The sequence below is a fragment of the Scardinius erythrophthalmus genome, assembly GCF_964197995.2.
Source record: "Scardinius erythrophthalmus genome assembly, chromosome: 13".
In the NCBI taxonomy this organism is placed as follows: domain Eukaryota; kingdom Metazoa; phylum Chordata; class Actinopteri; order Cypriniformes; family Leuciscidae; genus Scardinius; species Scardinius erythrophthalmus.
The window spans coordinates 25,608,513-25,628,801 of NC_138233.1; the positions used below are offsets into that span (position 1 = coordinate 25,608,513).

A 20,289-nucleotide genomic window follows, 5' to 3' on the forward strand; every position below is an offset into this window, starting at 1 on the left:
GATGCACTTTTATGATGGATAGATGCACTTTTTTGATGGATAGATGCACTTTTATGATGGATAGATCCACTTTTATGATGGATAGATGCACTTTTATGATGGATAGATCCACTTTTATGATGGATAGATGCACTTTTATGATGGATAGATCCACTTTTTTGATGGATAGATGCACTTTTATCATGGATAGATGCACTTTTATGATGGATAGATGCACTTTTATGATGGATAGATGCACTTTTATGATGGATAGATCCACTTTTATGATGGATAGATGCACTTTTATGATGGATAGATCCACTTTTTTGATGGATAGATGCACTTTTATCATGGATAGATGCACTTTTATGATGGATAGATGCACTTTTATGATGGATAGATGCACTTTTATGATGGATAGATCCACTTTTATGATGGATAGATGCACTTTTATGATGGATAGATCCACTTTTTTGATGGATAGATGCACTTTTATCATGGATAGATGCACTTTTATGGACTTCAAAACAGAAACTGCCATTCACTGCCATTATAAAGCTGGGAAGAGCAGGACATTTTTTAATATAACTCCGATTGTATCCATCTGAAAGAAGAATGTCATATACACCTAGGATGACTTGAGGGTGAGTAAATCATGGTCTGATTTTCATTTTTGGGTGAACTATCCCTTTAACAGGTAATACACACTTGTGATTCTTTTGTATATATACAATCTGTTTTTATTATTTGAGAGGTTTGTCTAGACGCTGTGAAAATGGTTTAATGTCATTGTGCTTAGTAGAAAAACAGGACTGGTCCCTTTAGGAGTCACTTGAGGTTCAATGAATTGTTAATTGTGCATCTTGCTGCATGATTACACAGACGAGCCAATTAAGCCAGAGCAAAGAAGAATTATGATGTCATCTTATGCGCTGAGAGCTTTGTTGTGTTGCACACTAATAGGCTCAGTGAGCCTGCAGGAAATCATTTCAGAGCTGATATTTTTTCAAGAGCTCCGACTGCCACATGTACTTCCTCTCCGGGAAGCGCACTGGAATTTTAATCCTTCTGAAGTCCTGGATGCATTTCTCCAGCTCCTGCTCTGGGGTCATCTTCTCCTTGGCCGATTTCCTCTTCCCTGCCATGGCGTCACGTGGCCCAGTGTTCCGCACACGAAGCAGGTCAGTTCTCCTGGGGATTGGGGTCGGACCCTTTTTCACCGGCCTGTCCAAAGTCTGGATGTTGGACTGGCGGGTGACCGGACGCACGATGACCGTTTCCTGGGGAGAGCTGGCTTCTGATTGGGTCTCGGAACAGGAAGTGGAGAGCTCGTTGAAGGAAGTGCCGCTCTCACCCTCGCGCTCGCTCTTGTGACTCTTGCAGCAGCAGTCGCAGTGAGAAGAAGACCATCCGGATGGGCCACCTTAAAAACACAAAGCCACAAAACCCACAAAATGTCAACAGAGCATATATGAGCTAAAAATAAAAACAGCCAAAATGATAACAGAAGTCAAATTGGAAGTCATTTTGGAAGTCAGTGCAATTTTGCTGTAGGTATCAGATTGCAGAGTCCGATCAAGAATCAGGATGTGTGAAACCCGATAACAAAGGTGAAAGAACTGAAGTGAGCAAAGATATTCTTTATTTTTCCCTTTATGCAGTTCAACCAATACAGATATTATAAATACCCCTCTAATGGCACAGATGTTTCTCATTTTACACAAGTCGATGCTCATGCCACCGTTTAAGTAGCCCGTATAACACGCACCATTTACTCAAAAGAAATTAAACTCACAAACTTGCATAAAAAAGCATCATGTGCACTTCACACAGTGAAACACATTAAAATGTACGAGTGCAAGCTAGTCGCTTGGCAGTTTGACCTTATCACGTTGACCTTTTCAAAGACATAAAGAATCTGTATTTAAATCACCATTTGAACTATATGTATCGATTTGTTTTGTGTTTTGGACAAAGAACTTTGCTAAAACCACAAAGGACTGAGAAAAAGATAACCGTGTGCATGAACCCCTTTTGTTAACTGATGGACGTGCATGCGTCAAAACAGCCTATGACTGCATGATCCAAAGATCAACTTAGCAGAACAAAGGGACAGAACCCCTCCAACCCCCTTTTTGTTATACTGGTTAAAACTCTCTTCACATCCGGATAGGAATCAATAATAGAAGTGGTCTAAATATTAAAACATGGACATATATATTCTGTGGAAGTCTCAGGACCAAAAAAATTTCATCCGATCATTGCATTCGGTCCGTTACGATGTCCTACCTGCCTGTCAACATATGTATTTCCATACCTCCGCACACCTTGCTCGCTTAAAAGTTTATAAAAAGGTTATACACAATTTTAGACACACAGTCACTGAGAGCCATCAACAAACAGCAGCACCTTTTACAGTTCCTCCTGAACCAAAACAACAAGCCATGTTGTGTTCACACCATGTCATAACCGTCAACGCTGAAATGAATCTGCAGCAGTCAGGTGGTACAAGTAAGACCTCTGTACAAGAAAGTTGTTTACTTTCATTATTATTGTGATTTTATGTGCTTTGAGACATGAGGTAATTTAACGCCGTCTCTGGGGATGCTTTGCAGACTCTGCTGTGTGCGTTCATGTGTTTTGAAGGAGGCGTGGCTTTGGAGACGCTCTCAAGGGAGGGTGGGATCTCATGCTTTCAAAGCTAGCTCGCTATTTCTAGCCTCTCCGAAATTGCCTAGCCTAACTTTAATGCTTGAGTGAGATAGAGGCGGAGAAGCTGAGCTTTAAAAACAGTATAAGAAAAACATGGTCCTCTTGAATTTCTGTTTAAAACAGTTTAAATAAATATTTGAAAGTCAAACATGTTCTCTTCTTCTTTGAAGCACTCTGAAAAACTTTGAATGGATGACATCTTGTTCACCTTCACTGGCAGACCGCAAACCAACCTCTAGCTATTCTGTTTCCTGGCAGGGCTGTATTGGCCCCATGTATCACCGCCCCTCGAGCCCAGGTGTCTCCTTCAGTTCACGGACACAAATCACCTCCCACTCCAGTGAAAAAACTCTGTGAACATGTCCGGGTCATATTTCAAGTCAAAATCAAAGCAAAAAAAAAAAATATTTTTTGTAATACATGTGCATCTGTGGCAAAGAAATATAAAAAAAATATGAAAAACCTTTCATGTACGGTAATGATCATTTATATTATTTTGCATTATGATAATCTGCAATATGCTTAAAAATTTGACCTGGACATTACATTGAGAGACCACCCAAATCAAAGTATGTGCATAAGATTGCACATTTGTGTGCGTGTATAACATATGTGGTTTTGGGAACATATATACCTATAGCTTGACAGAGGCTCGATAAAATAAGTCTGACTCTCCCAAGGGGTCACCATATCTCCATCTTCCTGTTATTGGTGTTTCTCTTTCTTTCACTCATGTATAGAATTTCCCCCCTTTTCCTATCAGCTTGACATACTATTAAAAAGAATGATCACCAATGAGACACTGTCTGCAAAGAGGGATGGTATTTTACATCTGAATATCATAATTAGCTAAACACGATTCTCAGAAGCAATAATGTGTGTTCATTGTATCTCCAAAGCAGCTAATTTATCCTGATTAATAACAAATTCATTCAACTGAGCTGCAAATACATTTTACAGAATGCAATAACAGGCTAATTGAAGGCAGTGTGATTGCTAGTGGCTTTCTAATGGGAATCCATGAATCTGACACCAGAATAAGCAGAACATTTCCCTGCATAACAATTAAACCAGGTTCGCCTCTTTCCCCTTGCATCCACTTCTGCTCTCTGTCCATCTCTCATCTTCACTTCTTTTTCCTGCAGCGTATGCAGGGTGAATAGAGAGGCTTTTATTGAAGGATTGCTGCAAAATGGATGGTGCAGCCTGATGGGACCACAAGTCAAGAACGGAGGCGAGCAACAATAACGCTGCCATAAAACTAGATAAGCTGGGTTGAAACTGCTCCCTAGCTAACTGTTGTCCTCGTTTATATGAAAACTCACATTTCACATTTCCCAAACAGTCTGTAAAGATCTCGAGACATTGCATTCCACAATCGTTTCTTATTGGCATTACTGTAAGGGGTAAATATCAAATGGCCTTGGTCAGCAGGACATTAGGCTAATCTGGGGCTGTTTACCATTAATACTCACCAAGCTTATGGCTGCAGTATCTATCAGACAAGAAATTGATTGTATTTTGCTGGATCCACCCCATCCTCTGTCTTCTGATCTCCAACCGACTACAGAGAAGCACACGGCTGCCTGGATCATATTGCAGACCCATTACGGTCGGGGCTTGTCTGCGGAGTTAAATCAGTTACCGTATGTGAGTGCATTCTCATGAATTACACAAGCTTGAGAGATGCATTTGGCACCGGGCTTGAGCAGAGACAATCTCATCACAAGGGGCCTCCACCCACCGGTGTCTACCCACAATGCATTGTATCTAAATGCCTGAGAGTGCTTCAGATCTGAATTCTCCTGAGCAGCTTGCCTGGTGTAATGTGTTTGCTAGCACTACAGCTCAGACAGCAATCCTAAAAATAGTGTGACGCACATCTATGCATTTCTAATTAACACTCCATCTTCTAATGCTGACATGAAGCAGCTGATGCTAATCATAGGGGCGGCAACTAATGTATTTGTGCTTATGACCTGCAGCTGTAATGCTTCCTGTGTTTGTGTGCATTAAAGTTTGGAGAGATGTTTAACTACTAAATACTGTGGTATTAATTATGGATTATGCCTACAGGAAATCACAAGGCTTAAGAAAACAAACCCATTATATCCGGTTCACATTAGATTTATTTAATAACTGCATTGTTTTCGCTTAACATCAATGGGATGTTAAAGATTTATCTTAAGTCTCCTGCTTCTCAGAGTTTTCCTCTGAAGAAAAAGACACAAGTAATCGCACATCTCTACTACTTAGCTGTCAGGTTTATGTTCTGTTTTATGGGCTTTTAGTCTGTACTTCCTATGTTAATTGCCTGTGTCCTTTGTTCCCAATTTCCTGCCACTCATTTGTTTGTATGGCACCTACTCTTTATCCCCTATGTATTTAAGATCTGAGTTTGTTTCTGTTCATTGTGTGGTATTGTCTTTGTTTAACTGACAAAGCTGTTATGTTTGTTTTTGCCAGTGTATTTCTCCTGTGGAATTTCCTTATTTGTTTAAGTTTAAGCTCCAAAAGATCCTCATCTTCTCTTCCTTGAGATTTAAGAAGATTTAAACATGGATCTGCTAGCCGTTTGCCTGGGATGATCGCTTCCTTGAGGACCACACCAGAGATTTTTTTGGGACTTGCCTATCTAACTCACTACCTTGACAGCTGGAGGACGATATCCCAGTCCCACACAGTATTGGGGAAAGATACTTTTAAAAGTAATTTGTTACAGTTTTTGCGTTACTCCCTAAAAAAGTAACTAATTCTGTTACTTAGTTACTTTTTATAGAAAGTAATGTGTTACGTTACTTTCTCACCTGGGTTGGGCTTGCTTGTTTGTTTTTTAATAACAAAAAAAGTTATATTTTAGGCAAATGTAAAGGCACTTTCAAACCAAAAGTGAAATAAGCCTCAGGCTGAAGGAAATACAAAGTCAGCCAACAAATGGGAAAACAAAGTAACTTACATTACTAATTTGAAAAAGTAACTCAGATATTTTGTTGTAAACTTAAAAGTGATGTGTTACTTTAGTTACTTGAAAAAAGTAATCTGATTACACCCAACGCTCACGTTACTTGTAATACGTAACGCTGCCCAACACTGCTTGCATGCCACGAACCCCGAACCTGAACCTGGGCCCACGCCCACCTCAGACCCTGAGCCCACACCAGCCACAAACTAGTGGTGGGAAAAACTAAGCTTTTCAAACCTTTGAATCAATTGCTTCGCAAAATGATTCACTGTTTCGAAGCGTTCAAAATACCATACGCTGGTGATCCCTGCTGGTCAGAACAGTGAAAATGCAACAAAAAACTCAGGCCAGACATGCATAAAAACACCTTTTACACACCAATTGCAAATGTTTTATTGGAAGTAAAATCTATCAAATGCAATTACCTAATAATCTAATAAGATTAAATATCAAGGGTCTGTATAATATGTGTTCTTTTGTCAATTTTCAGGGCTTGTTTGTTTTTTATGGACTGCTCAGCTAAACAGGCCAATAAGGGACTTATTAACCACAATTATTCCTTTTATTTATACAAATTTATAATTAAAATGTATAAAACTGATCAGAGATCAGGTAAAAACCCATTGTTTAATGGTTCGCCTCTGGGGGGCGATCAGTGATTCATGGGTTCACAAAGATAATCGTCCAAAGGCACTGAACCATTTAAATTTTGAAACGTTTCAAAACAGTTATGACTTAATGAAGCCTTGTTCACTGAATTCATGTGACTTCACATGCAATTTGATACACGCTCCGAACCACTGATTCGAAACAAAAGATTCGTAAAGGTTTCGAAGCTTCATGAAGCAGTGTTTCGAAATCACCCATCACTACCCCAAACCTAGAGCCAGAGCCTGTGCCCACAGAAGACCCCTGTCTGTGGAGAGTTCCACCCTAGAGCCAGTGGCTGCAGCCTTGTTCGTCCCGGAGCCGAAACCAGATTACCGGTCTGCCCTGAAGATAGTGCCAGCTACCACGTCCGTCCCAGAGGAGACATCCTGAAGCTGATTCCCACCTTCACCTCACCCCTGAGGTTGAATTGTTCCATTGAATCCAAGTTAATGTTATGGACTCTATGATCCTGGGGTGCGTTTCTCAAAGTCAACTATGGTCGCAAGTTCTGTCGTTAGCTCCCATTCTACCAAAAATCCATACTGTTCCTCGGCCCCGCCTCCACTGGAACCCTTCAGTCACTCGGCTCCTCCTTAAGTGGCTCCAGCCAACTGCTCGGATCCACCTTTGGCTTACAAGTCTCCAGCTCTGCCCCAGTGTGTCGATTCCATAGCTTCACCTCAGGCCTCCGAGCCCCGGACTCCACCTCGGCCCGTCATCCCTCGGACTCCCTCATCCCGTTGGCTCCACCTTGGTCCATTGTTTCTCTGGCTTCGCCTCGGACTTCTGGGTCAATGCCTCAACCCTCCACTCATATGGCTCGCTGGGCTCTCCTTTCCTTCGGTTCCACCATTGTCCATACTCCCACTCCCAGTCTGCCGAACCCCCATCTCCACCTCGGTCCTGTTGGATTACCTTCTTTTGGCTCGTTTCCACTGAGTGGTACGGTACGGTATGGTACGGAACGGTACGCATTTATTTGCGTTTCAACTATCAAAAGTTGTGAATGGTACCAAAATGCCGAACCGTACCGTACCACTTTTTAGGTACCCTTCCATTGGGGTACCTAGCACAGTGGAACGGTACTAAAAGGTGGAGCTAGACTCACTGCAGGACGTTGATTGGTTGACAGAGAATCGTCACTTGCGCGTGCTACAAGGGGAATGACAACATAAGAAGCGCCATTTTTTAATATACAGTTTAATATAATACTACTGTTACTGTATCACGAAATGTAATTTTAAGAATTTTTCAGGCGAGAATGTAGTTATTTAAAGCTCAAATCTGTGGTTTATTTATAAAGATGATTTTTTTTCCCCGGATCCATGCGATCAGCGGGCGCTCGGCGCTCATGTTTCCCGGCTGGATGAGCCTTTCCTCGGCTAACGTTAGTTCTTCTGACGGTCGCCGCTGACTCCGACGGTAGTGGTTAAACATGAGATATAATTCGTCTTGTGTAGACCTAACAGGCAATCTTTGGTCTCGTGAATATATAATTCGTTCCCTGCCAATCGTTTTGGCTGAGGGCTAAGTTTAGTTTCATATTTGTATTTAACTTTACTGTTGTAATGTTAGACTAGAGCGCTGCATTTGGATATTTGACTGAATTGTTTGCTTTATGTCTTATTGTATAGCTTCTTGTACCTTTTACTTAAACTTTTATATTGGCTATTATTGATAAAACTAAAATTTTACAAAAAGAAATATGGTTTCTTGTCATTTTTTTATTACAAGATTATCACTGATGTTTCAACCTTTTCAACTTGTAGATTTTAAATAAAGACTGAAAGAGTTGCTGGAAGCTTAGTGATGGTGACGTTGAAGTCATGCGACCGTACTGTAGTTTATCGTGAAGATTGTTATGATGAACAAAGCTTATGAGAGCTAATTTTCTGCAATAATCCAAAAGCCAATGTAAAAATCCTATTGGCTTTTAGTCAAGGGAACCAGGATGATACTATTGGCAGCACTCTATAGCCATAGTTTGCTCATTTGTGTCAATTATATTTCAAATGTATAAAAGATGTACTAATCAAATAACCTATAAAAGTGGGGCAATACAATTTTCTTTTAGGCTGTGTAGATCAGCTTCAAATATAGGGTCTATCTACAAACAGCAAGGAAAAAATAAATATTCTGAGCTCTTGAAAAATGACTGAGTCAAGCCGTCCATTTTGGTATGCCAGGAAAGTCAACCAATCATACTCACCACGACCCTGCAGGCATTTCTGGATTTGAGCTATTTCTCTCAGCCTCGGTTTGCACAAAACAATGATAACCATCAATATTACTGAGATAGAAATAAAATTCCTTCTGCAGGTATTGGTCTCCCTGCACACTCAGCTTTTGTGGCTCTGGCTTCAGATCATAAAAAAGACAAAAAATGAACCTCTTGATTTTCAACAGAATGGTTTGATGTGGGAAATTAGCAAAAGAATCTCTCTGCACACTTAAGGTTTGTTAATGAGAATGTAGTCTCGCGTAGCCAGACCTTCAGACTGACGGCAGAAGGTCTGGACTCTATCGCAGCTTTTCTTGGCCAAGAGGACGTTTGACTGACATATAACGCAACCAATCACAGTTCGTTTTGTTCCGCGTCATGTTTATGGGCGTGCCAATATAATGTCGATGTCCCTACAATAACAGACAGGCGTGCATTTAATAAATGATTCATTCAAGAACGTTGTGCAAGTTTACTGCAACGGTGGAGCCGCAAACTTAACATACTTTTGAAAATCCAGCGTTTAGTTGATCCTGGTAAGCGCTCATTTGTCTCAGTTGTAAACACAACGGCTTTCTTCTTCCATGTGGGGTTTTGGCGTCACGGTATTTGTTTCCAGACGGACTGTTAAAGAACGCGACACACACGTCTCGCGGACATCCTGTAGAATTCAACCAATCAGGTCGCGACTTCGAAACTCCTGAAGTGTTTCCAGAAAAGTGTGCCATATGCATCAGACGTTTAGCCAACGTTCTGTGGGCGTGACGTCTGAGGCTGAGACTAATGAGAATGAGACCGCTGATACCTATCCTGAATTCTGGAAGCCATAAGCTATATTCTATGAAAAACTGCAGATCAACGTTAAATCAACATCAATTCAACATGTATGATGTTGATAAACTCAGTGGCCTTACTACAAGAGGTCTGTGTAAATATGCAGCGTTCCCATGGTTAAAGTCCCTCACTTATGGTTTTGAGCTTTGCCTGAGGTATGATAATGTTTATGTGCTTGTTAATGTACAAAGTAGGCCAATTCTGTTCTTGCGGGGGAGCAGTCATAAGACTCATCTTTGCAGATAAAAAGAGATTGTATCTAAGAAACATAAACATTTTACTTGGAATATTGAGAAACACTGAACAAAAAATTGGTGTAGAAACAATTTTCACTCATTAGTTAATCCCAATTAATTACAAAGAAATGGCAAGTAACAATTTAATTAAATGTGAATTTAATATTAATATTAAATATTTTTTCATAATACTAATGAGGTGTACGAATGTAAAAAGAGCTGACTGATTTGAAATGAGGCAGGGTGACAGAAGGGTCCAAAAGTTTTGTGCTTTTTTGCTTTTTTTTTAGATTATCAACTTTCTTTAGTGTGTAATGTTGCTGTTTGAGCACTCAAAAGGGAGTTATTTTCTATACCAGTAAGAACTGTTTCTAAACTCCCTGAAACGCCCCTCGATTGTTATTTTGAGTTTTCTTCTGGGAACGATTATGTCACAATATCCCTCATTTAAATAATTCCCGACCAATAGATATATGCAAAATAAAGGGGGCGAGGCCTAGTTAGTATTGTGTTGAAACTGACGGTTATGGTAAGGGGCGTGGCATTTCCCAAACACGCTCGAAGAGGTTGACCAATCACAACACACTGTTCTCCACCAATCAGAGCATACCGCATTTTTTCAGAAGGAGGGGCTTACCGTAACTAAACCGAGCATTGCAGACAGAATGGGAAGAGAGGTGCTGCAACCATGTAAAATATATTAAAAATATTGTGTTTTGGGAACATTCAAGCATCAAAACCTAGTAGACCCAAAGAAAAAAATGAAATCAAGATTTTGAAAAAGGGCTTAATAGGTCACCCATTGTCCTAATCTAAGGACAAGTAATGTGAATCCCAGTCTCCAAGTCTGCACTCCAGAGGATTTGTGCTGGAAGATTACAGGCAATGTGACAATTTCATCCTCTGACTGATGTTGACACGAGCTGCAATCTCTTTCCTTTGTTAAAGGCGGCCATGCGCGTCTTTGGCAAAGAAGTGCCTGACAGACAGATTGGAGAGTCCAGATCATCTCAAATCAGTCATGATCCCTCTCGAAGAGCTGATGGGGTGGAATAAGACCATAGAAAGAGATGACAGACACCCTGTCATTATTACAGTGTTTCCTTCTGAGATGTGGAGAAAGAAAAATTCCACAGTGTCATAGAGAAGCACAGTGAAGGAGAGCAGGAATAATACTAAAGAAGAGCAACTGCTGTAAAAATTCACATTGTACACTGTAAAAAAATCTACTTTTTACAACAACAAAAAAATCTTGTCAGCTATGGTTGCAAGAATAATTATATTTAAAAAAAAAATACAGTAAAAATGTAAACATTTATAGAACATAAATTTGATTAGTCTTTCTTATACATTTAACACGATTTAACTGTAAAAATGACATGAAATGTCCGGTTAGCCTTCACTTTAGGGGGAGTAGAGGAGGATGCGTCCCCTAAAAAAAAATTTTGATCACAAGTTGCGGCTGGTCATCAGTGTAAATGTACATTTTTGATCATTTTGACCACTTATGATGTCATTTCTAGCGAGAAATTACTATTGTAGTCATTAAATATTCACTTAGTCTTAACCAAACCTCGCTCTATTTTGCTGTAGATCATTAAACCATTACGCTGCCTCAGAAGTCTGTCCATAATCAGTTTCGTGAGGTACCTTCGCGCACAAACGCTGCCTGCAAAGTCATTGCCTGATAGGGCAGCGAGGCAACAAGAAAGCTGCCAATGTTTTCGGTGCAGACAATATGTCTGAATTCACAGTACTCATAAAAGTGTAGGAAAAAAGTACCCGGATGATACTTCCGGCGAGATACTGAAGTGAGCATACGATGCATTTTGGATGCAGCCAATATCTTACAGTATATCTTACATAGAATTTTTGCCCAAAATCCCATATCAAAGCATCAACCCTGTGCTCTTATAATTTCATAGTTTTCTTAAAGGGATAGTCCACTCAAAAATGAAAATTAGCCCATGATTTACTCACCCTGAAGCCATCATAGGTGTATATGACATTCTTCTTTCAGATGAATACTCTTTTGGCGTAAGTCGACTTGTGTACGGCCCTCTGGCTAGTTATTTTAGTCAATAAAGTTTTAAATATGAATATTTTTCTTACACAAACGCATCACTTCGCATCAGATGGCCTTTATTAACCCCTCGGAGCCGCGTGGAGCACTTTTATCATGGATGGATAGGCTCTGATTGGACTTCCAAAATCGTATACCCATTGACTTCCATTATAAAGCTTGGAAGAGCCAGGACATTTTTTAATTTAACTCCGATTGTATCCGTCTGAAAGAAGAATTCATATATACCTAGGATGACTTCAGGGTGAGTAAATCATGGGCTAATTTAAATTTTGGGGGGAACTATCCCTTTAAGCGCAGAAATCTTAAACACAGTTGATATGGCTGGTTCTGCTGGGAAAACCACTTGCACTGCTTTCTCGCTCTTCTCCATTTACTTTCAATCTCAGGTGGGCCAAGTGACTCTTTCTGTACAGCAGCCTATAGATAGAGATAGGAACAGTCTATATCTGCCCCATTTCAACTCCCACAGTGGACACAGGATTTGTTTCTTGTGCCAATTCAATAAAGACTGTAAATAGTGTTCACAGGAATAATAGAAACTGCATATTCACACGAGGTTCTTTGAGGAAATGGCCAAAATGATCTCTCACTTACCATGGTTTATTTTGACAAGTTTAGTGGCTGTTTTCCCCTTACCTGTTGGGGCAGAGCGTGGGAATTTCTGATTTGCACCCCAATGTTCATTAATTAGCTGATTAGAGTATATAAGGGATCTGGGTTGCACTTGGAGTAGGCACTTCAACGAGCGGGCCATAACAGTTACCCCCACCCCACAGGGCCCACACTAATGTGTAATCTGCACTGGACTGGAAACAACTTGACAGGCCAAGTCGTGATGTTGGGTTACATTAAATGCAAAATTATATAGTGTGAGCTAAATTCTAGCTTTTGAATGTAGAGATAATTATGCGTGCAGAGTTAACTTCACAGGATGATTCTGCTTTATGATGCAAAAACATGCCATAGATAATTCATCAGTATTCTTAGGCAACAGAGAAGGTGACCTTAAGAATAGATTTTTAATTGGAAAACTTTCAAGCTGGCTTGTGATGTAAATAATTAGCTATACAGTTTTGGTCCTTAATGATCAAAAGAATAAAACTCGTCCATTTGAAGAGGGATTGTTACTGATAATGATCAACTTTTTTCTAAGAAATTCATAAATTATTCTTATTGTGTTAACTTTCAGGAGAAGAAACATGTATTGTTTTACATATTCTGGGCTGTTCGTCATTAATGTGCAACATGACAGAATTTTAAATATTTAGACTTCAGAGCCTTGAAATTTAGGGTCAAAATGCAAAACTGATGCAGGCAATAAAAAAAGAGGGAAAAGTCAGTAAATGAGTTCCCGTCTAAATGCAGCTATGAAATGTGGCTATGTGTGAGATGAACTGCATGATTCTCATGCAATTCGTTTTTCTGCCTAACAGAATTCACTGTAACTGTGATCTTTGGCCTTTAATCACGACTATTAATTCACTCAAAGACAAAACTGAGCAGTTGGTACAAATAATATAAAAAAAATGTCAAGGACAACCTGCAGCACATTTTTAACCCTAAGAATGGGCTGCGATGTAAAGTGATGAAGTACACAAGAAAGAGGATGAGTGAGTAAGAGACAAAGAAAATAAGCATGCAAGAAGCTTTAAGGAAAAACTGAGAAAAGCAAACCGCAAATGTTACCATACCAATCATTTGGGCAGTCTAAATTGGTCAGATGTGTCATGGGGTTGATGTTCTGAGAAGTAACAGCACAAATAAGGCAGTGAGGCCTGTAAAAAGCAACTGGTTCATTTACCAGGGGATTCAAGAGCAAACTAATTCAGAAGAGAGACAAGAATCTACCAATCATGCTGTAAACCGAACAGTGCAGGGTAAAGTGAAAATATGACATTTCAACCATTATTTGAAATGATCTTGCAACATTATAATTTTATCTTGTTAACAGAGTAAATGCAACTTTAAATGCAACAAATATACAATGCACAATTGCCTAACACTGTGGTGGAAAACACATATTAACAGTCATTCATATTAGTAGGCTATTTTTTATTTATTTATTTATTGCTTTAAACTGAAAATTGTGTGATCATTGACCCACCCTAATGTGTCTCCACACTCATATGACTTTTTTTCTGTGGAAAATAAAGTCAAACCTGCTTCTTCTTCTTTTTTTTTTCTTTTTTCATCCTGAAAATTCATGATGATCACTAGCTGTCAAATTCATTTGTTTGGTTTATTAAAAGAAGTAATAGGTTAGGATTTAAAGGGATAGTTCACTTTGAAATAAAATTTTGGTATGTTTTAGCTTACCTCAAGGGCATCCAAGATGTAGGTGTCTTTTTTTCCGCAGTATTTTGATATTTTTAGGTCAAACCGTTCTTGTCTGTCAGTCGTATAATGCAGGTCTATGGTCACTGTCTCAAAGAGCATGCACAGGGTCCAAATTAAAACAATTCCCCATCGTCCAAATTAAACAATTCCCCATCGTAAGTACACATTGATGGCCTAAGACACGAAACGAGCGGTTTGTGTGAGAAAACGAACAGTATTTATATTGTTTTTACCTCTTATAGACAGCCACATCCAAGTGATCTGAGGGCGCTCACGCATCCTGCTGTGTGACGTGTACGCAAACTGGTGCATAGATATATACACTAGATGTCGCCTTGGCTACGGCAGTTCATTGGAACGAATGTCTTTAAGGCGACATCTAGTGTATATATCTATGCACCAGTCTGCGTACACGTCACACACCAGGATGCGCGCACGCGCTCAGATCACTTGGACGTGGCTGTGTATAAGAGGTAAAAACAATATACTGTAAATACTGTTCGTTTTCTCACACAAACCGCTCGTTTCGTGTCTTAGGCCATCAATGTGTACTTACGATGGGGAATTGTTTAATTTGGACGATGGGGAATTGTTTTAATTTGGACTCTGTGCATGCTCTTTGAGACAGTGACCATAGACCTGCATTAAATGACTGACAGACAAGAACGGTTTGACCTAAAAATATCAAAATTTAAAAGTTTGCGGAAAAAAAGACACCTACATCTTGGATGCCCTTGAGGTAAGCTAAAACATACCAAAATTTAATTTCAAAGTGAACTATCCCTTTAAAGCCAGGTCCCCTTTCAGCTTAAATAAAAAATTGTACTAGATTGTCACATCTTACCCTAACATAAAGTAACAACTAAGTAGATAAAAAGTGTTTTTCTTTTCTTTTGTCATTTCTTATTTCGTTCCTCTATCTATGGGCACCAAGTGAACCAGCACTCCTGTCCTCTCAATAAAATAATTTCATGACACCCCTAGCGAGTGGTGATTCTCTATTTTTGCTTAAATATACGAATGAGTCTGCACACGAAATAGGCATCACAGGAAATACCAACAAAAACCATCTATTTTATGTGAAGTTTAATGAGAGTATCTGGATTTTTAGGTGATTTTTTGTGTGATTATTTTTGTGAAAGATAATTTGAATGTGATTGCCCTTTGAGATTCTTAGTAATTCTGTGTTTGCTTGTAAATCTTTGAGAAAAGCCATACAATCCTATCTGCCATAAAGTTCAGCAATGGTCTTACATATAAACATAAATTAATGGTATCATTTCCCAGTAAAACAAGTATGCACACTTGAACTTGCCAATCAAGTGCTTTCCTAATGAAAACAAAACGGAAAACTGTTACTTCACTTGTAACTTAATGATAAGTAACTTACATTTTAAACACAGTAGTGCAGTTGCTTTGTAATATTTTTTGTCCACCAAGCCCAAGCAGAATTAAACGTTGTCTCAGACAGTATCAGTGTTTTATTCAAGAATGAATCAATGTTTTCGAACAAACCGATTAAATGAATGATTCAATGACTCACTTGTAAGGACAGTCATTTGTTTCATTCCTGAATAATTCAGTGTATTTGACTGAATCGAATGAATAAATAATACATTAATGAATTAATGAATTAAATATATTAAGAACATACATTTTCTCCATTATAATCAGTTTACAGATTACTTTAAAGTTGCAATGAAACGGAAGTAGCGATAGATTTTTTTACTACCATGTTGTGATGTAGCCTACATCAGAGTGAAACTTTGATTACAGAATTAAAGATTACGGATTACAGAAAAAGAAAAAATGTAGGGCGGGGACTTGGTTCAATGCATTGGTTTTTGACTGGATGTTGATATGTGGGTTTTGCAATAAAAAGTGGATGAAGATGACTGTTAGCTTACATGGATGGGGTTTAAGTGACTATAATTGGAGAAGTCCTGCATACATCTGATATTTTGATTAAACATTACGAGGTAAAAAAAAGAAAGAAACATGCACATATGTATAGTTCACAATAAGATCAATGTATTTAGAAAATAAAATAGATAGGGTGAATTTACAATTCATGCTGATTTAAACTATTGAGTAAAACCAATATCACATTTGCAATCATTCTGTCGGTCTGAATATCAGCGTGACTGTGGCGTAGATGTAGTAACCGTGATTTACAATTTAGCATGATGACTCATACCTTTATTGTATATCTTGATTTGTCATAAGTTTTTCCATTATGTGTATGGGAGGGGCTGAATGCTGCAGTAATTATACTGATGACAGAGAACAAATCATTAAGCAGCCATATGTCCGTTCGCCCCAAAAAATCTTGTGACTGTCCTCCAGAAGCTCTCCGTTCCAGGCCCTCTCTTTTTAGGTTTTCCAAGGGGACTCGTTTGGAATTAAGCACAAAGTGATTTTTAATTGGCCATATGCTTCAATATCTCTCTCATTTAAGACAAAAGCTAGTCAAATTAACAACTAATGAAGGCAGGCACTGGAGAACAATTATATCCAAAAGGTGCACATGTATTTAAATAAAGAGAGAGAAAAAGAGAGAGGAGGGGGGATGACATGACCATCTCTCTGGTAGATTACTGAAATATTCATATGCCACACTCTGTTCATATTGCTGAGAGCTATATACTTGAGGGAATTCTTCACATCTGCATTGGCTCAAAAGCTTCTCTCTCTCTCTCTCTCTCTCTCTCTCTCTCTCTCTCTCTCTCTCTCTCTCTCTCTCTTCTATCAATGTTCTTACTGGAAAAACTAAGTTCAGTCTACTAATACTTGAAGGGACGTGCATTTGTCACCTAAAGAATTGAGCAAAATTTAGTTTGAGGCAGATTATAGAATTGATCAGGATAGACAAACTATGTACGCCGCCTAGTGGTAACGGCTGAGAAAAGTGTGAAAACTCACAGTGCTGGTAATGTTGTGCATCTTACTCAAATTCACTTTATCCAAAATGTTTTATTTATTAGGATTGTATAAATGGGAGCACTGTTATATTTGCTTCTGATTGACCAGTATTCAGTGGTCAAACATTTCTGAATACTGTTGCCTTGGCTTTTGGCTTGCATGGGTAGCCTACATTTAATATTCAACAATATTATTGATCTGCCTTACTTAAGGTGGACGACGCAATTTTCAACAAACTTTGTTGTATTATTTTCATGTCATCATTGTGAAGCTGCTTTGATACAATCTGTAGGCTATCGTAAAAGTCGCTATATAAATAAAGGTGACGACTTGACTATTGCAAAAAAAAATCGATTTTGCCTTTAATTAATCGATTATTGTTTATATAATTAATAATTTACAACAATCGATTATGATTATAATGATAATGACCGACTGCCATTGCTGTTTGCTGTAGGCTACTTACGGTAGAAGACATATTCCGTGTTGTTGGCCCAGTTTCTGTCCTCTGTATGTCTGTTGTGAGGAGATGTGGTGAGTGATGAATTGCACGCGACGATGTGGAATCCGCTCTCCGCGAGCATATCAAACGCTCGCTCCAGATGGCGAAACTTCAGTGAAAACTGAGAAGTGTATCGCTCAGGTAACCTGTCAGGATCCCGGCTCTCGTTTAACGTGTCCCCAAAAACTTCTTTAGCCAGACCGACCCTTCCGCAAATAAAGATTTTGGGTATTCCTCGAGCTTTTGGATCAGCGTCCCTCCCGAGGGCGCACGAGCTCTTGTACCCCACCGTGATGAAGCCGTAGCACCTATCGCGCGCGTCCAGGTAAGATGCAGGGAACAGTCTTTGATCGCTTCCCAGAGACGCTTCGTCAAAATCATTGTGAATATAATCATCTGGTGTCAGGATTTTGACGAGCTCGGGCAGCTGGAAGAACTCAGCCTCCCGTTTCAGCCTCCCTTTCTCCGGGAAATAATCCGGCAGGACGACGTTCTTATCGCGGAGATAGTCCAAAACATATCGAAACAGAAATCCGTCCCTGTCAATGAAGTAGCGTCCCTTGATGTCCTGCACGAGGTCGTTGGAAATGTCCTTTTTAGTGGAGAATAATTTCCCCAGCAGTGAGTTTGGCACGCTGGTGAGGGTGGCATGGCGTGTGTAATACACCTGTCCACCTACATTGAGCTCAATCACATCAGAAGAGCAACTCTGAGCACATCCACTGTCCTTGGGCGTTTGATAAGTCCTGCAGTTTTCAATCAGGGCCATTTTGGCGTTGCACACTTCAAAAAATGCAAAAGCGAATATGCAAAAGTTTTGGATTTCTGTTTAGAGAGCAAAAAGTCAAGAGGAACATAACCTGCACACTCTTTAACAGACGTTCACAGTCCATTGTGTTATGTACAGCATCTCTGAGGACCTGCAGAGTGTTTATGAAAGTATAAATGTATCAAAATGACACAGTGAGACTGTTAGGCTTCTCCCTCTAACACGACTGGGCATCTATTGCCAGATTATAAATCTGAACACACATCTCCTGTTATTTATAATAATGTAGAAATAGAAGAGCTCTCACCCAAGGGAACCAATTGTGCAGCTCATGTAACCTCCAGCTGAGGATCCAAAAATAAGTTCTGCTTAGAAAAAATGAAAAAACGCACCAACCAAGACAGCTTCAACTTCCTTCAGAAGAGTGCTTCTCTCTCATGAAATCTGGTCCATCCGGAACAGTTAGTCTGCATGTACCTGGCTCCCACCCAGCGTTTCATTAAAAGGATCTCGAGTTGAAAAGGAGGGTGCGTTGGGAAGTTTGAGCATCCTTACTCTCCAGAGCATCAGCAGCGTAGTGCGAATGAATGCAGCGTGCTGAGAGAGGCTTTGGACGGGGGAGGGAGACCATTCTTAGGGAGATGAGCCTTACATCATCTTAAAGGAAAATGACAGCTGGAAAGATACAAGCATTGCACCCTTCTTCTCCAGATTCCCAAATATGCTCATGCAATTATTGTGCTAGATAAGAACATGAATTGGTAAGGCTGCACTGTACGTTTTCATCTCAGAACTTCATTGATTTATTAGAGTTTTAGTAGTGGTTGAGCTCAAATCCCACATGCCTTTCCAGAGATTAGCTTTGGGATGTTTTAGGGGACCTCAGTGTATGTTATGGTTTCAGGACCATGGACAGATCCCCACAAACTTGGTTCCAGTCATTTGGGCGTCATATTATATTCGATAGTGCATTGGCTGTATGTAATGTAGCTGTATTTCTTGTCACTATTACAACTCAGCGAGATTTCAGTTTCTACCAGTTTTGCGTTTTCAGAATGTTTTGTAAAATCCCCTCTGAATTTCTATCACAGATTTTAATGCCATTTTATTGACTCACCCTCACAATATAATGTGCATCCAGAGGATTCTTTGAGTTAGAGAACATGTTTATTTAGGCATGCAAACCTTTGGCATTGTGTGCTGATCTTGTTTCAAGGAATTTGTGAGCTCAGCTTCACTGAGCGATGGCTTTGAGGCTGTGGTCACGCTTATCCTGCTAATTTTGTGTATTCTGCTGAAAAAGTGTTGCTAGGCACCGACAGGAGAAACTGTGAGTGGGATTCAGATGGCAAATGCTCTGATGTTTTCTTTTTATCTGCAATAATGTTTCATTATAAAGGACCCGCAAATTGATGCATTGATACGTACAGGAGTACAGGCATGAACATAATGATATCTTCTGAATTCGAGACGAAGTTTCTTCCCTCTTGGGGACTGCTAAAAATACTCGATTCTCAGATGACATGAATCATTTAACTATAGGCTGCCAGCATGTACTCTGTCTGTTTGATTTTATTTAGTCCTCGTTTTTAAAGCAGGTAAGACTTGGCGCAAGATGACATGCAAAGTTGAAGACATGCCTGCAGCCACTGCCTTTAAAACACTTAAATAATGCAGGACAACTCTTAAGGTACCATCACTCTTTACTCATTCAGCCCTGTCTGGATGGCTATTTCAAATCACTGCAATATGTATAAAATGTCACTTAAGAAATGCAATAAATCAAATACAAATCCACTGATTCATGTAAAGCTTAGATTTTGCTTTACAGATAATCCATGTATAAACACATTATCTTTTCATTACTTGGATTACTGGTCAAACTGTGTGGTCTTCTTCATCCCTCCATAAGTGTAACGCATGCACTTCTCTGGAGGAGGGAGCCGTCATAGCTGTGCAGCAATCCATTGACCTAGATTTTTAGTATTCTCTGGATTTCAGCCACCCCTGCCTCAGAGAGGAGCCATTTATGTGGATTTGGACGTTTCTGTATGTGGAGGGCCTTCGTGCTTAATGGA

General features: G+C 39.5%; 1 protein-coding gene across 1 annotated transcript; it reads right to left on the reverse strand.

The window, feature by feature from the left end:
* Nucleotides 1-968: 968 nt before the first annotated feature.
* kctd16a (potassium channel tetramerization domain containing 16a) lies at nucleotides 969-18,211 on the reverse strand (the record flags this gene model as incomplete). The annotated part of the gene is made up of 2 exons (XM_081382320.1): nucleotides 969-1,402; nucleotides 17,407-18,211. The coding sequence occupies 2 exons, from the start codon at nucleotides 18,209-18,211 to the stop codon at nucleotides 969-971; spliced, it is 1,239 nt and encodes a 412-aa protein (XP_081238446.1).
* Nucleotides 18,212-20,289: the final 2,078 nt, after the last annotated feature.